This window comes from Pholis gunnellus (assembly GCF_910591455.1).
Source record: "Pholis gunnellus genome assembly, chromosome: 5".
NCBI lineage: Eukaryota > Metazoa > Chordata > Actinopteri > Perciformes > Pholidae > Pholis > Pholis gunnellus.
Genome location: NC_136531.1, coordinates 18,097,086 through 18,112,729, shown reverse-complemented (window position 1 = coordinate 18,112,729; position 15,644 = coordinate 18,097,086). Strand labels below are relative to the sequence as shown.

General features: G+C 40.5%; 1 protein-coding gene across 1 annotated transcript in view; it reads left to right on the top strand.

Moving 5' to 3' along the window:
* Positions 1–14,489, top strand: part of LOC306695986 (complement C3-like) — a gene marked incomplete at its 5' end in the record, with an annotated part of 35,747 nt that extends 21,258 nt beyond the window's left edge. Inside the window, 18 exons of the mRNA XM_079159453.1 lie at positions 3,090–3,165; positions 3,297–3,456; positions 3,568–3,663; positions 8,611–8,761; positions 9,330–9,415; positions 9,796–9,873; positions 9,978–10,133; positions 10,251–10,313; positions 10,481–10,562; positions 10,678–10,729; positions 10,874–10,964; positions 11,106–11,195; positions 11,282–11,384; positions 11,569–11,658; positions 12,729–12,821; positions 12,930–13,013; positions 13,867–14,011; positions 14,254–14,489. Coding sequence (XP_079015579.1) covers positions 3,090–3,165; positions 3,297–3,456; positions 3,568–3,663; positions 8,611–8,761; positions 9,330–9,415; positions 9,796–9,873; positions 9,978–10,133; positions 10,251–10,313; positions 10,481–10,562; positions 10,678–10,729; positions 10,874–10,964; positions 11,106–11,195; positions 11,282–11,384; positions 11,569–11,658; positions 12,729–12,821; positions 12,930–13,013; positions 13,867–14,011; positions 14,254–14,398 — 1,841 coding nt within the window. The 3' untranslated portion in view covers positions 14,399–14,489. The remainder of the gene's footprint in view (positions 1–3,089; positions 3,166–3,296; positions 3,457–3,567; positions 3,664–8,610; positions 8,762–9,329; positions 9,416–9,795; positions 9,874–9,977; positions 10,134–10,250; positions 10,314–10,480; positions 10,563–10,677; positions 10,730–10,873; positions 10,965–11,105; positions 11,196–11,281; positions 11,385–11,568; positions 11,659–12,728; positions 12,822–12,929; positions 13,014–13,866; positions 14,012–14,253) is intronic.
* Between the last annotated feature and the right edge of the window lie 1,155 nt (positions 14,490–15,644).

The window sequence follows — 15,644 nt, the reverse complement described above, 5'->3', positions numbered from 1 at the left end:
TCTTACAAATGGTTTAGACTCGTTAAGATATGTTTTCTTAATTTTAATTTAATTGTACCATTTATTCTTTCAATCAACCCTGCTAACTGTCGATGATAATAGCAATGATATTTCATGTTTATTCCAAATACCTCAGCCTAATGTTTTATCACCTTGCTTACAAAATGTGTATCATATTCACAATAATTTCTGTCTGAAAGTTAGTATTTCTTTAAGCTTTTGCTTCCCTAATAGCATCTCGATCCATTTAGACCTCTGTCAATTATTGTCAAACAATATTTCTTCCCTTCATATTAGTTTAGTTCAGTGAAATCCATGCAAATGTGTTGAAATGGATTATATTTTGCACATATAATGCCAGAAATTTTTTTTGGGGATTTGTAAAGACCCTGCTTATCATAGATAACCTTGCCCCCTGTTGAGACATGGTTCAAACCCATGACTCAAAAGAACCGTATATCTATATAAGGTCTTAGGTAATATTAGTTTGCCCTCAGGTCAATCCCAGAACCTTTGTTGTTGTTTTTTCAGTTTTGTTTATCCAATACCTTTTTATTGCTGTGGAGCATCTGTTTCCATGTCTTTTAAGATCTCGTAATCTAATTTTGCACTTCAAAAGAAAGTTGGTCACTTGTTTTCTATGCACCCTTTTTTCCTGCTTCATCATCAGCTTTGCTGTTTCCTGTTGAAACAGGTCAGCACCTGTTTTGTGTGCTATGCATTTAAAACCTCAAAGCTATCTTTGCCCTAAGGGTCTGGTTTGCTCTTTCCACAAGTCCTTGTGATTGGGGGTGGTAAACTGACCCGAATCGGTGGGTGATCCCCAGGCTTTGCTCTACCTTAGCGAGCATGGTGTTGTTAAAGTGTGTACCGTTGTCTGAGCGTATACGTCGAGGTACGCCATAACGGGGAATCAGTTCTGTCTGTAGCCACTTTACTACCGTCTTCGCATCCTCCTGTCTGGTGGGAATAGCTTCCACCCATCTAGAAAATCTGTCTACCATTACTAACAAGTATCTCTTTCCCTGTCATAATAACATTCCATTTTACCATAAAAATGAAATCCACAATTTTGTAAATGCCCGCGTGTCAACCCCTTTTAGGATCTGTTTTACAACACGTGTCTATACACAAATGTGGTCCCGAAGGAGTTCTATCCTAGTATTCGTAAATGCCTACGCGTCAACCTTACGGCTCTGTGTTTTACGACGCATATCTTTACACAATCTAGGTCCCGGAGGAATTCTAACTTTACTCTTTGCTCTCCTACTGTTGTCAACCTGATGTTTCCTGTATGTGTTGTGTTGGGTGCAAGGCTTGTGTCTGATGCGTGTGCGTTGCTCCACTGACCGTCAAAGCCTGAGAACACCTGGACCTGTGGAAACTCTGCCAATTCAGCTTCGTTTTCTATATCTATTAGGCCTACTTGTTACCAACGACCGCCACACTAAAGCTGCAATTCTGTAATTACTCGCGTACAAACTGTTTATAGCAAAAATCTCTGGGGATTTAGGGTTTTACAGTACGTGCCTTACACGAACTCAGTCCCGGAGGAAGTGGCGTTCTCGCATAACGGAACTCTCTTTTCTAAGCGCTTTTATTTTACTTTCCTGACGACCGCCATACTAAAGCTGCAGCTTTCTGCAAATACTCATACACAAACTACGTCTAGCAAAAATCTCTGGAGATTTAGGGTTTTACAGTGCATGCCTTGGACGAACTCAGTCCCGGAGGAAATGACGTTCTCAGGGAGCGCTTTTACCTCACGTGGTATCTCTTACTTCAGCTTCAGAAAGTACTGCAACACTCTATGTACGTGATCCAATCTCAGGCTTGTGTCAACCAAATCGTGGGGACAATGCAACTCGAATGACCCGCAGGCAGTGTCGAATCGCTTACTTCACACTTTCGTATGCTTCAGCGATCACAACTGCCCTGTTAAGCCTCGTAGAAAGCATCTGCGGCCTCGATTCAGTCTTCACAATCCATCAATTCTGTTAGATCCATTCACTCATGTGTACAGATATTTCTAAAATTCACTGCAGGTCTAACATCTCTGTTGATACTTTGTCAAAGTTTTACGATTTACACTTTATGCAAAATATTCATACTCACAGTTCGGTACTACTGATCATTTAATTTGGTTCACTATCGACAATATGCAGATTTCAGTGAAATGGGCTCTGCTCACCCTTCTTGTTCAGCGCGCTGATGATCAGTTTCCCGAGCTGTGTGTAGAATCAATCCGGCGGCAACCGGAGATTCCAGCCTCACGGGAAAACGCCTTTTTTTTTTTTTTTTGTGAACAGAAGAGAAGTCCGTCACTCGATCAATTCGTTGGTTTTCCAATCGTTTTCCAACCATCCTCTGCTACCAATTGTTGTGTAAAAACAACTTAACGAATTGAGTTCGAGGCGTTTACTTAGATTCAAGCAATAGTTTTATTTATCACAGAGATATTAGCCGAGCAGTTAAACGTGCACGGTCCTAGCAGTTCCTCTCCGATTGAGAGCAACGTAAAAAGGCACCTAGACACGGAAGCGCAGTAAGTTTTGTAGGTTCTCCTTAGAGGAGCCATTAGTCAAAGTCAAGGTGCAGGCGGGATCGATTTTAGCAGAGCGACGGCCTGGTTGGAGCTCCGAGCATATCCGCTCGCACCGGCTCACGTCCGGGATCCTCCTCGATGCATCATCAGTGTGTGTGTATGTTGTGAAAGCCTAGCCTAACAGGCTCCAAAGTGTGTAATCTACGTTTTGCTATCCCAAGCTGTGGTACGTACTGTTCTCAGCTGGCAGTTTACTCCAAGATTTGATATCAGTGTATAGTTGCCCAAGCGTGGCCTTCAGAGTTACAGTTTTCTCATTCCTTTGTACAGGCGAGTGCTAGAGCGCCCCGCTTGGAGTTTTAAACCTTCATAACCTGTAACTCGCAACTCCGCTAATTAGCACATAAAGCTCTGATTAAATTTATTTACATAACACTACAAACAAAAACGTATGCCAGCAGAATCATTTAAAAGATGCAATTATAACAGGAAAAAAATGTAACAGGGCTCTTCAAACTGGTTGTGTGTTCTTGTTTGTGTCCAGGCTACCTGCACCAGCTTACTTACCGTAAAAAGGATGGGTCTTTTGCTGTGTTTACCCACGAAAAAAGTGGCACCTGGTGAGGCTTTCAAATATCCAAGAACTCATGCATACACAAATGGTTCTCCTTTAACCTAAATTCTGACTATGTGGCGATGGTGTATTTCATGTGCAAATAAAGTAAACTAAACGTCTCCTCTCCTCTCTAAGGCTGACAGCCTATGTTGCCAAGGTGTTTGCCATGGCCCAAAGTCTGGTGGCAGTGCAAAGCGATGACATCTGTGGCGCTATTAAGTTTCTGATTCTCAACGCGCAGCAACCTGACGGCTTGTTTAAAGAAATTGGAACGCTTATTCACGGAGAGATGATTGTACGTGAACTGATTTAATTAACGTCAAAAACAAACTAACAAGATGGAAATAATTCCATGTCACCGGCTAAAACCTTATATAAATCAACACGTTTGTGTCCGTACATGTAGGGTGATGTTCGCGGCTCAGATTCAGATGCCTCCATGACGGCCTTCTGCCTCATTGCCATGCAGGAGTCACGCACACTATGCGCTGACGCTGTTAATGTGAGTATGATACAATCTTTTTTCTTTTCCCTCCACTGCTTTTATTTCTTAATTTTCAGATTCTACAGAGGTTGACAAATCCAGTTTGCAATTCTAGCCACTGGCAGATTTGTTCAACTGTGCATTTTATACCTGGTCCTTCAGTGCTGTCCGACTACAGTTGCACCTCCTAATAACCTCATCATGACGCCGCAGCTACGGTTATTATTTGTTTCTAGGGGTGTAACAATACACATATTGGTATTTAACCGTTCGATACGAGGCTTACGAACCGAACAATACGTTTGAATAATACTAGTGCGTTTTCTGTGGACTTTGCTCAAACTGGCAACCCACATGATGTAACAGACAGCTGTCTGACACTCAGAAAAACATTATACTCGCGACGCTAAACTTTAGCAGAAAACAATAGCAGCAAACACGCTACACTCTCCCCACAGCGTGGGGAAAAGAAATCTCTACCAAGCAAAATGCTAAAAATGTCATGTCAATGTCATTACTTCTTACATATCTTTCAACTTGAACTCTTACTACTAATACTAACTTCTGCAAGCTGCTTCAGCTTCAAAACAGTCACGCTAGCCCACTGACCAATCATGGCGCACGTTAATGCTGAGCCAGCTGCACGTTAATGCTGACATACTTGTAGGCCAGCTAGCAGCTCTGGCACGTCAAAGAATACACCCAACATGTCAAACTAAAGATCTGATTGGTTGAAGACGATGACAATCAACAATATCGTCCCCATTCACTTAAACTGCACATGGAGGCACTTGTGAGTCTGCAGGCCTGGGGCCTCTCTTCTTACCTAGAGACACAGAGGTGAAATCTGATTGGATAAAAGCTCTTCTTAAAACAAGCTGCACTGGAAGCAGAGCAACTGAGGAAGACAGTAGTTGTGCAATGAGAAAATAAGATAATGGGAAAAATATTTTTATTAGACTTGTTTCGTTGTAATATACACACATGCATGTATCAGTGACGTGCAGTGAGGTTTTGTGGCTGGTGAGGCAGTGACTCTTTCAGAGTCAGATTTACAAATATATGAACCCAATAGAGTAGCTTAAATCACCATTCAATTGGCAGCTTGCACATTGACTACTGGTTGTTTTTCATATTTCATATCAGCATTCTTTACATACACATAGGTAAGGTACATATTTCATCCCACCGGGAGCGTGTGCGCCGCGAGTGTCTCAAGAGCGGAGCACTCGCGGACGCCACCTGCGAAAATTGTAAGATCCAGCGATAATCTGTGTAACAACCACGGATGTATAAAGAGAACAACAAACACATTAAAAGGTTACTTTACCTGTCCGATGTTGAATTGCTGTTAATTTGGTCATATTTCCCTTTTGAGAAACTTTGAAGCTTGGATATAGAATCTTCCATTTTTGTGGTCAAAGCAAAATATAAGAAGAAGAAGAGAAGTATAGAAGAAGAGCAACGGCAGAACAAGCATAAACCCGACCCGTGGGCTCTCGCACGCCCCCTTCATTGAGGCAGAGGTACTGTTTGCCTCCCCTCTGTACTTCTTCACTGCGGTTTCTGTCAGATCAGCAAGACTAAATAGATTCTACTGTGGAGAATTACAGTATTAAGAAGCATTATTTAGTAGAATTTATAGCACCCCTAGTGGTGAATAAAATTGTCACAATGATGAGAATGTAAATTATGTTAAGAGTCACAATATATTTACTTATGGAATGTAATATAGGTTTACAGGATGTTTACTTATAGAAGATATTATATGTTTGCAATAAGTTTACTTGTAGGAGTCTTAATCATAATCATTGGAAGTATTGAACCAAAGTACAGTCACATAGGTTAGGGGGTTCTGAGCCATGAGGCAGAGAGATCAAAGGGGAGATAGGGTCAGTGAGGAATGCAGAGGACAGGCTCTTCACGACCATATAGGGGAATAGGTCGAGGACCAGAGACATCAATGGGGACATCAAAGGGGACACAGAGGAGCTGGACAGATGACCAACAGAGGGGGAGGAGAACCGGAGACAACTGATGAGGAGCAGACGGCCATAAAAAAACAGAGAGGACTCCTGGGTAAGACCATGCGGTCCCAGGTCAGAGGTGATGTCAGAGGTGATGTCACAAGGAGCCAGCCACTGAGATGAGCAGCGGATCAATGGAGGTGGGGTCAGATCAATCGGAAACCAATCACTGACCCCGGATGACGGCCTTTATGTTTTGCGACGGCTTGGGGCGCTTTCCGGCCATCAAAGAACATAAAAAGAATGTTTGAGAGAAAAAGTTTCAGTTCTCGGCAATATTCGTTTTTCAGCTAACTGACCAGGTCGGATCTGTGAGTGAAATTGCACGTGGACTCTGTTCTCGAGAACATTACCATGCATGGTGTATTTCAGATTGCATTTGTAAAACATTAGGTTGCAATTGAGTGCATCAGTTTGCATTGTTTACCTTCGTGGTTGCAGTTGTATCTGCTATCTTTTTATTAAATTACTATTTTTGATTTTTAATTGGATCCAGTTCGTTTTTGATTAGTCTCCGTTGCTGGAAGTCAGCAGCGGCGAAAGTTTGCAGCCTACCTCCTCTCGTGAAGTTCCAGCCTCGACACTACACACACGTGAAATAGATTACCTATTCTATGGAAAGAAGGGACTTATAATACATGCTTGAAATAATTGGAATCCTTCAGAAATTACATTTATAGCACAGATCAGTTGAGAAATATTAATATTAATATTATTTTATCAATATTTGTTTTTGCCTCCCCTGCCTCCCCTGACCGCACGTCCCTGACATGTATGTATTCAGGTTTATATATATATACTAATAACTTGGCTGCTTAGCTTAGCTATATTTGTAACGTAAGCTGTCTTCAGTAATGTTTGCTGGAGTTCACCAAAAACAATAAACAGCTGCACAGAGTGGCTTAAGTTACCAAAAACGCCTTCAGTCGGGAAATACTACGTATTATTTCTTAGGTAATGAGAATAATGTTTCTGTAGGTAGTGTTATGCCGTGTTCACACCAAACGCGGCGCGAATTCTTTGCGCAAGTAGATTACATACAAAGTCTATGCACGATGAGGCGATGAGACTGGACTGACGCGAATTTGCGATGGCGCGGCGCGTTTGGCGCTTTTTCCGCTTTTGCCGCTTTTGCCCCCAACGCGTGAGTTGACATTTTTCAACTTCGGCGAAAAAATCGCGTGCCGCTGTGGCGCGATAGCCTATCAGCATTGAGATGTTTCTCCTCTCATCACTGACGTCCTGCCGTTGTTGAATCAGGAAATAAATACTGTAGCCGTCCATGTTCACCCAGAGATACAATACCTCATATCAGTAGAGACCAGACCAAACTATGTATATATAAGTGTGTGTGTAAACCATATGGTACAAACGATGAATAGACACTGCTGTATTTACGTCTAGATGACGTTATATTGAGTGTTGATGGAGCTGCTACCATGTTAGTATAGCCTAGTGTTGAGTTTGAAAGTTTCTCAAACAGAGGAGAAGAAGACCACAGAGGAGAAGAAGCAAGCAGGGCCAGAATCAAATGGTTCAGGTTAAAATCAAAAGTATTTAATATTCTTAACAGAAGCTAAAACAAATGCAAACTGATTTACACTATCGACAGTAAAACAAACGTTCACACCGTTCACACCACAGGACAGAATGGTGTGTCTGTCCCATGATGCGGAGGAGGTCTGAGGAGCTTCTGCAATTCGAAGATCCTTTGTCCCTGCTGAGTCTCTCAAAAGTATCATGTTTCACATTTCACAGCCAATCGATCAGCTCAGCGATTGGCCGAACCCTTCGGACTTCCGTCGGCCATCTTCTTGACCCATTCTTCCCTCCTTGAAGGCTGTGCTCAGAAACCTTTCAAAAACATCCCCCTCTCACTGATCTTTATTACTTTATGGCGGTGTCATAAATTCTCTGGTTTCTCTCACAGTGCACAATACATTCAGTAACTCCTTTTAGTTTAAACCTTCTACAAGTAAACATATTGTAACACATAATATCCATGCTAGGAGCGCTTTAAACTTAAATTCCTCACACTAGCACCATTGAGAAAACAAGTACAAGTTATTACGTAGTTATTTCGGAGTCCCTTTTTGTCGGTTTAATGCCGTTAAATCACAGCCAAATCAGTTTATTTTGTGTTCATACAGCTGTAGTAAACAGCCGACGTGTGACTTGCTAGACACAGTGAACAGCTCGATGAAATCCACGGAGCTCCTCTGGACTATGTTATGAACCAGACATGACAGCGTTTAGTTTCCCGTGATATCTGGGACTTCCACAACATGTACTAAGCAGAAATACAGGTTATTTTTTCGACGGTTAATGGCGGACAGTTGAACGGCTTTCAGGGCAATAAGCCACGCCCCCTCTCCGGCGCGTCCAGCGAGATTCACGCGAATGAACACAAATAGTCCCCGGAGAGACCGGCGGCGCGAATGATGCGATTAACGCGATTCGCTCCGCGCCAATCGCGTTTGGTGTGAACACGGCATTACAAGGACATACTAACAATTGCATTTTACGTTTTACGTCTAAAATAGACACAATGTTTAATCCATTCCTTATATCTTTGCTTTAGAATGGCTAAAAAACTGTTTCAATACTGCTTCAGGTGGAACGACCTGTCGGGTGTAGTTACAGTTGCTAAACCAAAATAGCAATTGCTGTTCGAGGGGAGGGGTTTATCGAATGGTCAATTGTTCTAAAATGACTCTTTCGAAGCATGTGACATATTCAAATTGGCAACATTTGCTGCCAACCCTTAGTTTGGCATGTCCATGGAGCATTAAAGCCACACTCAAATAGTAACTCATTCTTAGCTAATGTCCCAGGATCAAATGTTACAACATTCATGTACAGAATGGGATATTTAAAATGGATGGATTACTGTTATCCGACTGTTCTCTCCTCATTCTCCTTCCTGTTTTTCATCCAGAGTCTGCCACACAGTATAAGCAAAGCAGTGGTCTATCTGGAAGGGCGTCTGCCCAACCTCACCAACCCATATGCTGTTGCCATGACGTCATATGCCCTGGCAAATGAAGACAAACTGAACAAGGAGATCCTCTTCAAGTTTGTTTCCCCAGGTGTCGTCACACAGCAATATTCTTAAACCAATTTTCAGAAACAGATTGTATGTTGTAGTGTTTGGATATTACACATCTACTAATAGTTTCTATAAGAAATGTATTTGAGCCCGACCAACACAACGATGTGTTGGGGCGATATTATTGGGTAAAAAATCTCAAATATATGTTTGAAGTGATTTAGAAACAGTGTCTCATTTACACAGAGAGTCCACCAGATTTGACAATGTTATTTTTCAGCTCTGTGTCCTGCTCAGTACATATTTTTGGAACAGTTTTTGAAATACAAATTTAAGGGATTTTTTTATCAGAAATGCTTGTTTGTGTTAAAACTAAATATCAGATTTTTTTAATAGCTATTGTTCTTAATAGTCTGTTCTCAGTCGGGTTCTTATGTAGAAAGATAGTTAAAAAATGTTTTAATTGAAGATATTTTACTTTCTTTTTTACATTTTATTGCTATAACATAACATATTCTAAGACGAGAGATTGGGAAACTATGAGTAAATTAAGCTTTGTTCCAGATACAGCATTGTAATAAAAAGCTTTTTGTGTGCGTCTTCTTCAGAGTTAACCCACTGGCTGACACCTAAGGGACATATTTACACTCTGGAGGCCACAGCTTATGCTCTTCTTGCTCTGGTCAAGGCCAAGGTGAGCATGTCCCACTTGTTTGGGTTTCATCAGGATGTCATGCTACAAAAAACATACAACTCAGTCATCATCCATGTTGCCTCACTAAAAGGGTGGAGGGTTTGGAAACAAAAGTCAATGACATGTTTGTCTCAGTAATGCAAACGCCTTGAAATGATGGTTTCAAGTAGCTGCTGTTTGGTTGTGCCATATTAGGAAAAACAGATTTAGAAGCTCTATGGTAGACTTGGAAACTTTGGAAACTGGCAGATTACAATCTAAAATACAACTGTACTAGAATCAGGACTTCTCTCTATTTTAAATGTTGTTGTTTTTTTAATCTATATGCAACTACAGACTACAGCAAATGTCAACCATTTACTTTCCTTTTGTTAATAAAGGCCTTTGAAGAAGCCAGACCTGTTGTGAGATGGTTCAACACGCAGCAGAAAGTGGGCGGAGGCTATGGATCAACTCAGGTAACACTGACCTCTCTCTGCATCTTGATACCTCCATCCTATGTTTACTTTATTATTGTTTTTTTCTAAGTGTCTGAGTGTTTTCTCACTCTTTCTCTCTCTAGGCTACCATAATAGTGTACCAGGCAATAGCAGAGTACTGGACCAGTGCTAAAGAACCAGAGTATGATCTGAATGTGGACATCATGTTCACGGGCAGGTCAAGTCCTGACAAGTTCAAGTTCAACAGGGACAACCACTACACCACCAGAACATCTAAAGTGAGAAGACACACAAACAAACTCTCTGTGGCTCATTAATATCACCACTCCTGTTGTTTCCTGTAGGTTTATTCTGCTGATCCCTGACTGTTTGTGTGCATATTTAAATTCCCACAGATCAATGATATATACCAGAATATGACAGTGACTGCCAACGGCACAGGAGAAGCAACGTTGACAGTAAGCACGATATGTTTTCAGAGTTTTATCATCTGCTGATTGTTGATTTGTCCTTTTTAAATCTCAGATGAGACCAAATACATTTTTAACCTTGTGTGGACTTTATTTTTTAGACACATTGCTATCAGTTTATCACATTTTGCGACACACTTTTATCTATGTGACAGATGGTGTCGCTGTATTACGCTCATCCTAAAGAAAAGGAGAGTGACTGTCAGAAGTTTGACATGTCTGTGCAGCTCCTCCCAGGTAATGTGGTGCGCTCCCTCTCTTTCTGTTTATTTGTTATCATTTTATCAGTTTGTTTTTGCCAAGTTCCTTACCTTATGAGAAACGAATAAACAAAATACTTTTGCTCCTGCAGAGAAAATAGATGATGAGGATGAGAATATATACACGCTGAAAATAGAGGTTTTGTGAGTACAATAAAGATGTCATACTGACCAGTGTTACAGTAACATGGCTATATATATAGTAAATTTTCTAACATCATTAACATCATTCTTTCTCTCCATCTCCTTAATGCCATTATTTAATTATTCTGTCTATTCTTTGTGTAGGTATAAGGACAATGACAGCGATGCATCCATGTCAATCTTGGATATTGGCTTGCTAACTGGCTTCACTGTTAACACAAAGGACCTGGACCTAGTAAGAACTGACAGATACATGTATACACACAGACAGTTCAGTCAAGTTGTGTTTATTAGGAGAAACAAGTTGTTTTTTATGGTTTAGAAAGTTGTCTGACAGTGTTTGTGTGTGTGTGTGGGTGTGTGTGCGTGCGTGTAGTTGTCCAAAGGACATGCTCGCACCATTTCGAAATATGAGATGAACACAGTCCTGTCAGAAAGAGGCTCACTCATCATCTACCTGGACAAGGTAAGACATCCCTGTTTCATGCCTTTATCATTTTTCTCTCTGCCTTGTTTTTTGTGCGTTTATCTCCATCTTACCTTTGTCCACAGGTTTCTCACACACGACCCGAGGAGATCACTTTCAGGGTCCATCAGAAGCTGAAAGTGGGCATCCTTCAACCAGCTGCTGTGTCTGTTTATGAATACTATGACCGTGAGTCTCAGAGTCACTTAGACACACATGATGCTTCCATGTACTTTGCTGCCAATAGATGTCAGAGTAGACAACACTGTGGATAAGCAGTCGATATTACGTTTTCAAAGTATTTAATGTACATTTTCTGATGTACTGCATCTGCCACAAATTCCTTTTCATATTTCTTTCTTCTCCTTTGCAGAAAAACATTGTGTGAAATTCTACCATCCAGAGAGGAAATCTGGAAAGTTAATGCGGCTCTGTCTAAATGATATATGCACATGTGCTGAAGGTAAACAGGATGATGAGTAGTCAAACTACTCTGCCTGTCTCAGACACTCAAACATACACTCACACAGCATGTTGGGCGGTGCGCATTGGCTCCCAAAATGGGCCCGGTGGGTGCGACTGGACTGAGCTGCATTATTAATCATTCAACCTGGGTTTTTCTTCGGATTATGCTAAAATTGTTTTTTTGCCCATATTGAAAAATAACTGACAAAATCAAGAGGAGAAACATTTTTGACTAAAAGTTTACTAAAATGTAATGACTTTTCGTCGACTAAAACTGAACAAAAACATTTTGAGTTGTCGTCGACTAAAACTGTGAAGGATGAAAATGCCTAAAATGTGATTACAACAAATAAGCATTTTCATCTAAAGACTAAGACAGATGCTGCATTCACATGCAATCAGGCAGAAGGTAAATGACAAACCAGAAATCATTTTACTGGAAAAGAGCAGGACAGTAAAATCAGGTGAGACCTGCAGATAACGGTAACAGCAGACAGCATTGCCGTCAAAAGATAAAACATTTGAACTTTTTGACAGAATTTACAATCAGATGTTGTGTAGCTCCCTCACAGAGTGACAAAGTTGTTGAAGTTTCCAATAGAAAATTATGAGAAAGCTGCATTTTATAATTGCATGTATTACAAGGATAATTACGTAAAATAGAAGAAATTAAATAGTTTTATTTAATATAGTTTATTCAATCACCATAGCAACATATTCCATATGACTGTTGGTTGGTTTGTCCAGTGCCGTCCAGAAGGCGTCCGTCTGCTTCTATGGTCTGCCTGATTCCCTGTGAATGCTGAATAAGACTAAATATAAAACAGCTTTCAAAATGAACACTGGTTTACAGTAAATCACCAGGTTGTAACATAATGATCAGAACTTTTTGTCAGAGGCAACAAGCACCTGCAGGATCCTGTCGGATCAGAGCATCAGTCTAGATAAAGAATTACTTAAATTGGGATTTAGATACAGCTTCACTCACCCACCGACTCTCCCTCTCACATGGGTTTATTTCATAGGGTCATCAGTCGTGTTTTTACTTTGTGCATTGTCTATTTCCAGAGAACTGCAGTATGCAGAAGAAGGACAAGGTCAGCAATGATAAGCGCACAGCTAAGGTCTGTGAGACTGAATTGAACAATAGAATAGATTTTGGTAAGTGACCGTGACTGCATTGATAAAGCACTTTTTAAAAAAAATGTATGTTGGTGTGAGTAAGAGACTAGCAACTCCACTAACAATCTGCAACTTGTCTGTCCTAAGCGTACAAAGTGGGACTGGAAGAGTATAGAGACGGTTTGTCAACTGATATTTACAAAGTGCGGGTACTGCAAGTCATCAAAGAAGGTGGGTATTTATAATTTTGGGACTTGTGCATATTTGCTTTTTGTCAGAGAGTTGGATGAGAATGCTGGTACCACTCACATGTTTGTAGTAGCCAGCCAAATTAGCTCGCATTGCAAGGTAACAAGTGGACACTCCAGGAAGTTACTGGTTGGTTCTAGCCAAGAAATATTCCAGTACAGTCTGGCTGCATCTAGCAGTGATGTTGCAGATTGCAACCAACGAAACTTTTCCCGTGTGTCAAGCGTGTAGGAGAACTTCGAAGGCCAACGTGAATGGCTCCATCTGGAGTGTTTGGTTTGTCCGTTTTGGGCTACTGTAGAAACATGGCAGAGCAACATAGAGTCCTCAATGAAGAGGACCTGTTCTCTATGTAGATATACTGTAAATGGTTCATTCGGAGGTAACAAAAAAGTGATTATACTCTGAAGAAAATATACTAATTAATGCCAATAGATCCCCCTAATTGCTTCACACTGGCCCTTTAAAAAGGTCAATTGTAATTTTACCAATTCATTTTTTGTATTGATTAAACAGAGTATATTAGAGGTGCTAGTAGGTGGATGTTGTTACCATTGTGCAGAGCCAGGCTAACTGTTTCCAGTCTTTATGCTAAGCTAAGTTAGCCGGCTGTCGTCTGCACATTTGCTGTACAGTCATGAGAGTGGTATCAATAGAGGTATCAATCTAACTCTCTGCAAGAAATCAAATAAGCGTATGTCCAACTATATCATGAAGCATGATTCCACTGTGGCACTGGGAATATGTGACAATACATCACTAATGTGTTGTACTGCACCTTTAGCTATGCATTAAATCCTTAACCTTTCTATGTTCTCTTATATTTTAACTACAGGAAGCAAGGATGTGGGTCCTCTGAATAAAGTGCGCACATTGCTCAGTTATTCACACTGCAGGGAGCCGCTGGATCTGAGACCAGGCAACAACTACCTTATCATGGGTGCATCCAAAGATATTTACAGAGATGACAAAGAACAATCGTAAGCTTGTTCTTTATGTGAAAGTGTGTGGTGTGTGTATTTAAATATTGTTAGAGTTTTACTGCTTTCTATTACTAAATCAAGTTAGCCTTTCTTGTTCTCTTGTTTGTGTTTATGTTGCTATTGACAGAGTAAGTTAACGTAAAGAAGGAGGGAGGAGGCTTTTTCATGTTATGTTCCAGCGTATCACAGATAGCTGTTCACATGAAGAACCAATGCATTTTTCACTTTGCTCTCCTCAGGTTTCAGTATGTACTCGGAGAGAGAACCTGGATTGAGTATTGGCCCACAAACGAAGAGTGTCAAACTGACAAAGAACACGCACGTATCTGTTCGGGCATGAAGGAGATGGTCGACCAGTACCGAATCTTTGGATGTAAGGCGTAGTGAAAGCAAACAAAATAGTGTTCTTTTGTTAAACCTTCCCTGCAATGGGATATAATGGCCTACAATATTGCACTGTATTGATTAAAACCGAAAGGTCTCAATAATTCTCTGTGTCTTCTTTACAGATTAAAGTAATTACTGTTATGTTGGTTATGGTAAATGTATAGTAAAAAGTTCAACTTGAAGTAGAAGTTTAATAAAGTTGGATTGTGTTAAGCGAGCTCAGTGGGCTGATGCATAGAAAGTTAAACAATAAAGAATGAAGAAAATATAATCGATTGTGATTCCGAATATATAACGGCTCATATAGATCAATTATTGAGAACTGCAGCAATAATAAAGCTGGCATTTTCATAAAAAAATCATCAATTTATCCATGTCCAACAGTATTGTTGACAAAAAAATGGATATGACGATAATCAATGAACAGATGTATTCCTACTGATACACAAAAAAAATGTAACTGTTCAATTTCCCAAGAAGTAAACCTTCCCTTTCATATTGTGGTGTATAATTACATTATCTATTTGAATTTGCTCATCTAGTCATAGCCCTGTTTTTTTTATTATTTGTTGATGGTTTTCTCGTGACCAAAAACTTTAGTTTGAAATTCAACATTGTGGAATTGTCTAACTGCTCAGACAATGGCGGACGTCATCTAAAACATGACACGTCATGTGGGACTACAAGTGGAAGATAGATCGAACTCTCAAAATTGAGAGGAAGTTTCACTCGTGACCGCGCCTCGCCAGACCACAAAATGGTGCAAGACTACAAAATGGCGAGAGACAATAGAAATTGTGTTATCTGCCCTGGTCTGAGGTAGTAAGTGCAACCCGTATATATACATGCAGCTAACGCTATATGTGTGTGTGTGTGTGTGTGTGAGTAGGTGTGTGTGTGTGTGTGTGTGTGTGTTAATAGAAGAAGAGAGAAAGTAAAACGAAACAAAATAAATCCTCCAAAACAAACGAGATCCTTACCACCGCGGTGGAATACGGAGGATTGCTATTTCACAGAAACCCGGCTGGCGATCTTGGACTGCCCAGCCGCGGTTCTGACCTTTGAACCGATAAAATAGCAACTAACGATCCCACTAGCGGTGACTGATTTATCTCAAAACACGATTGCAGCAGTATGAAATACACATTCATTTCTACACAACATTAACAATCTTGTTCGTTAATCTCTGTGATTATTGAGCATACACAACACCACGTTATAAAAATAACACAGTAATTTAAGC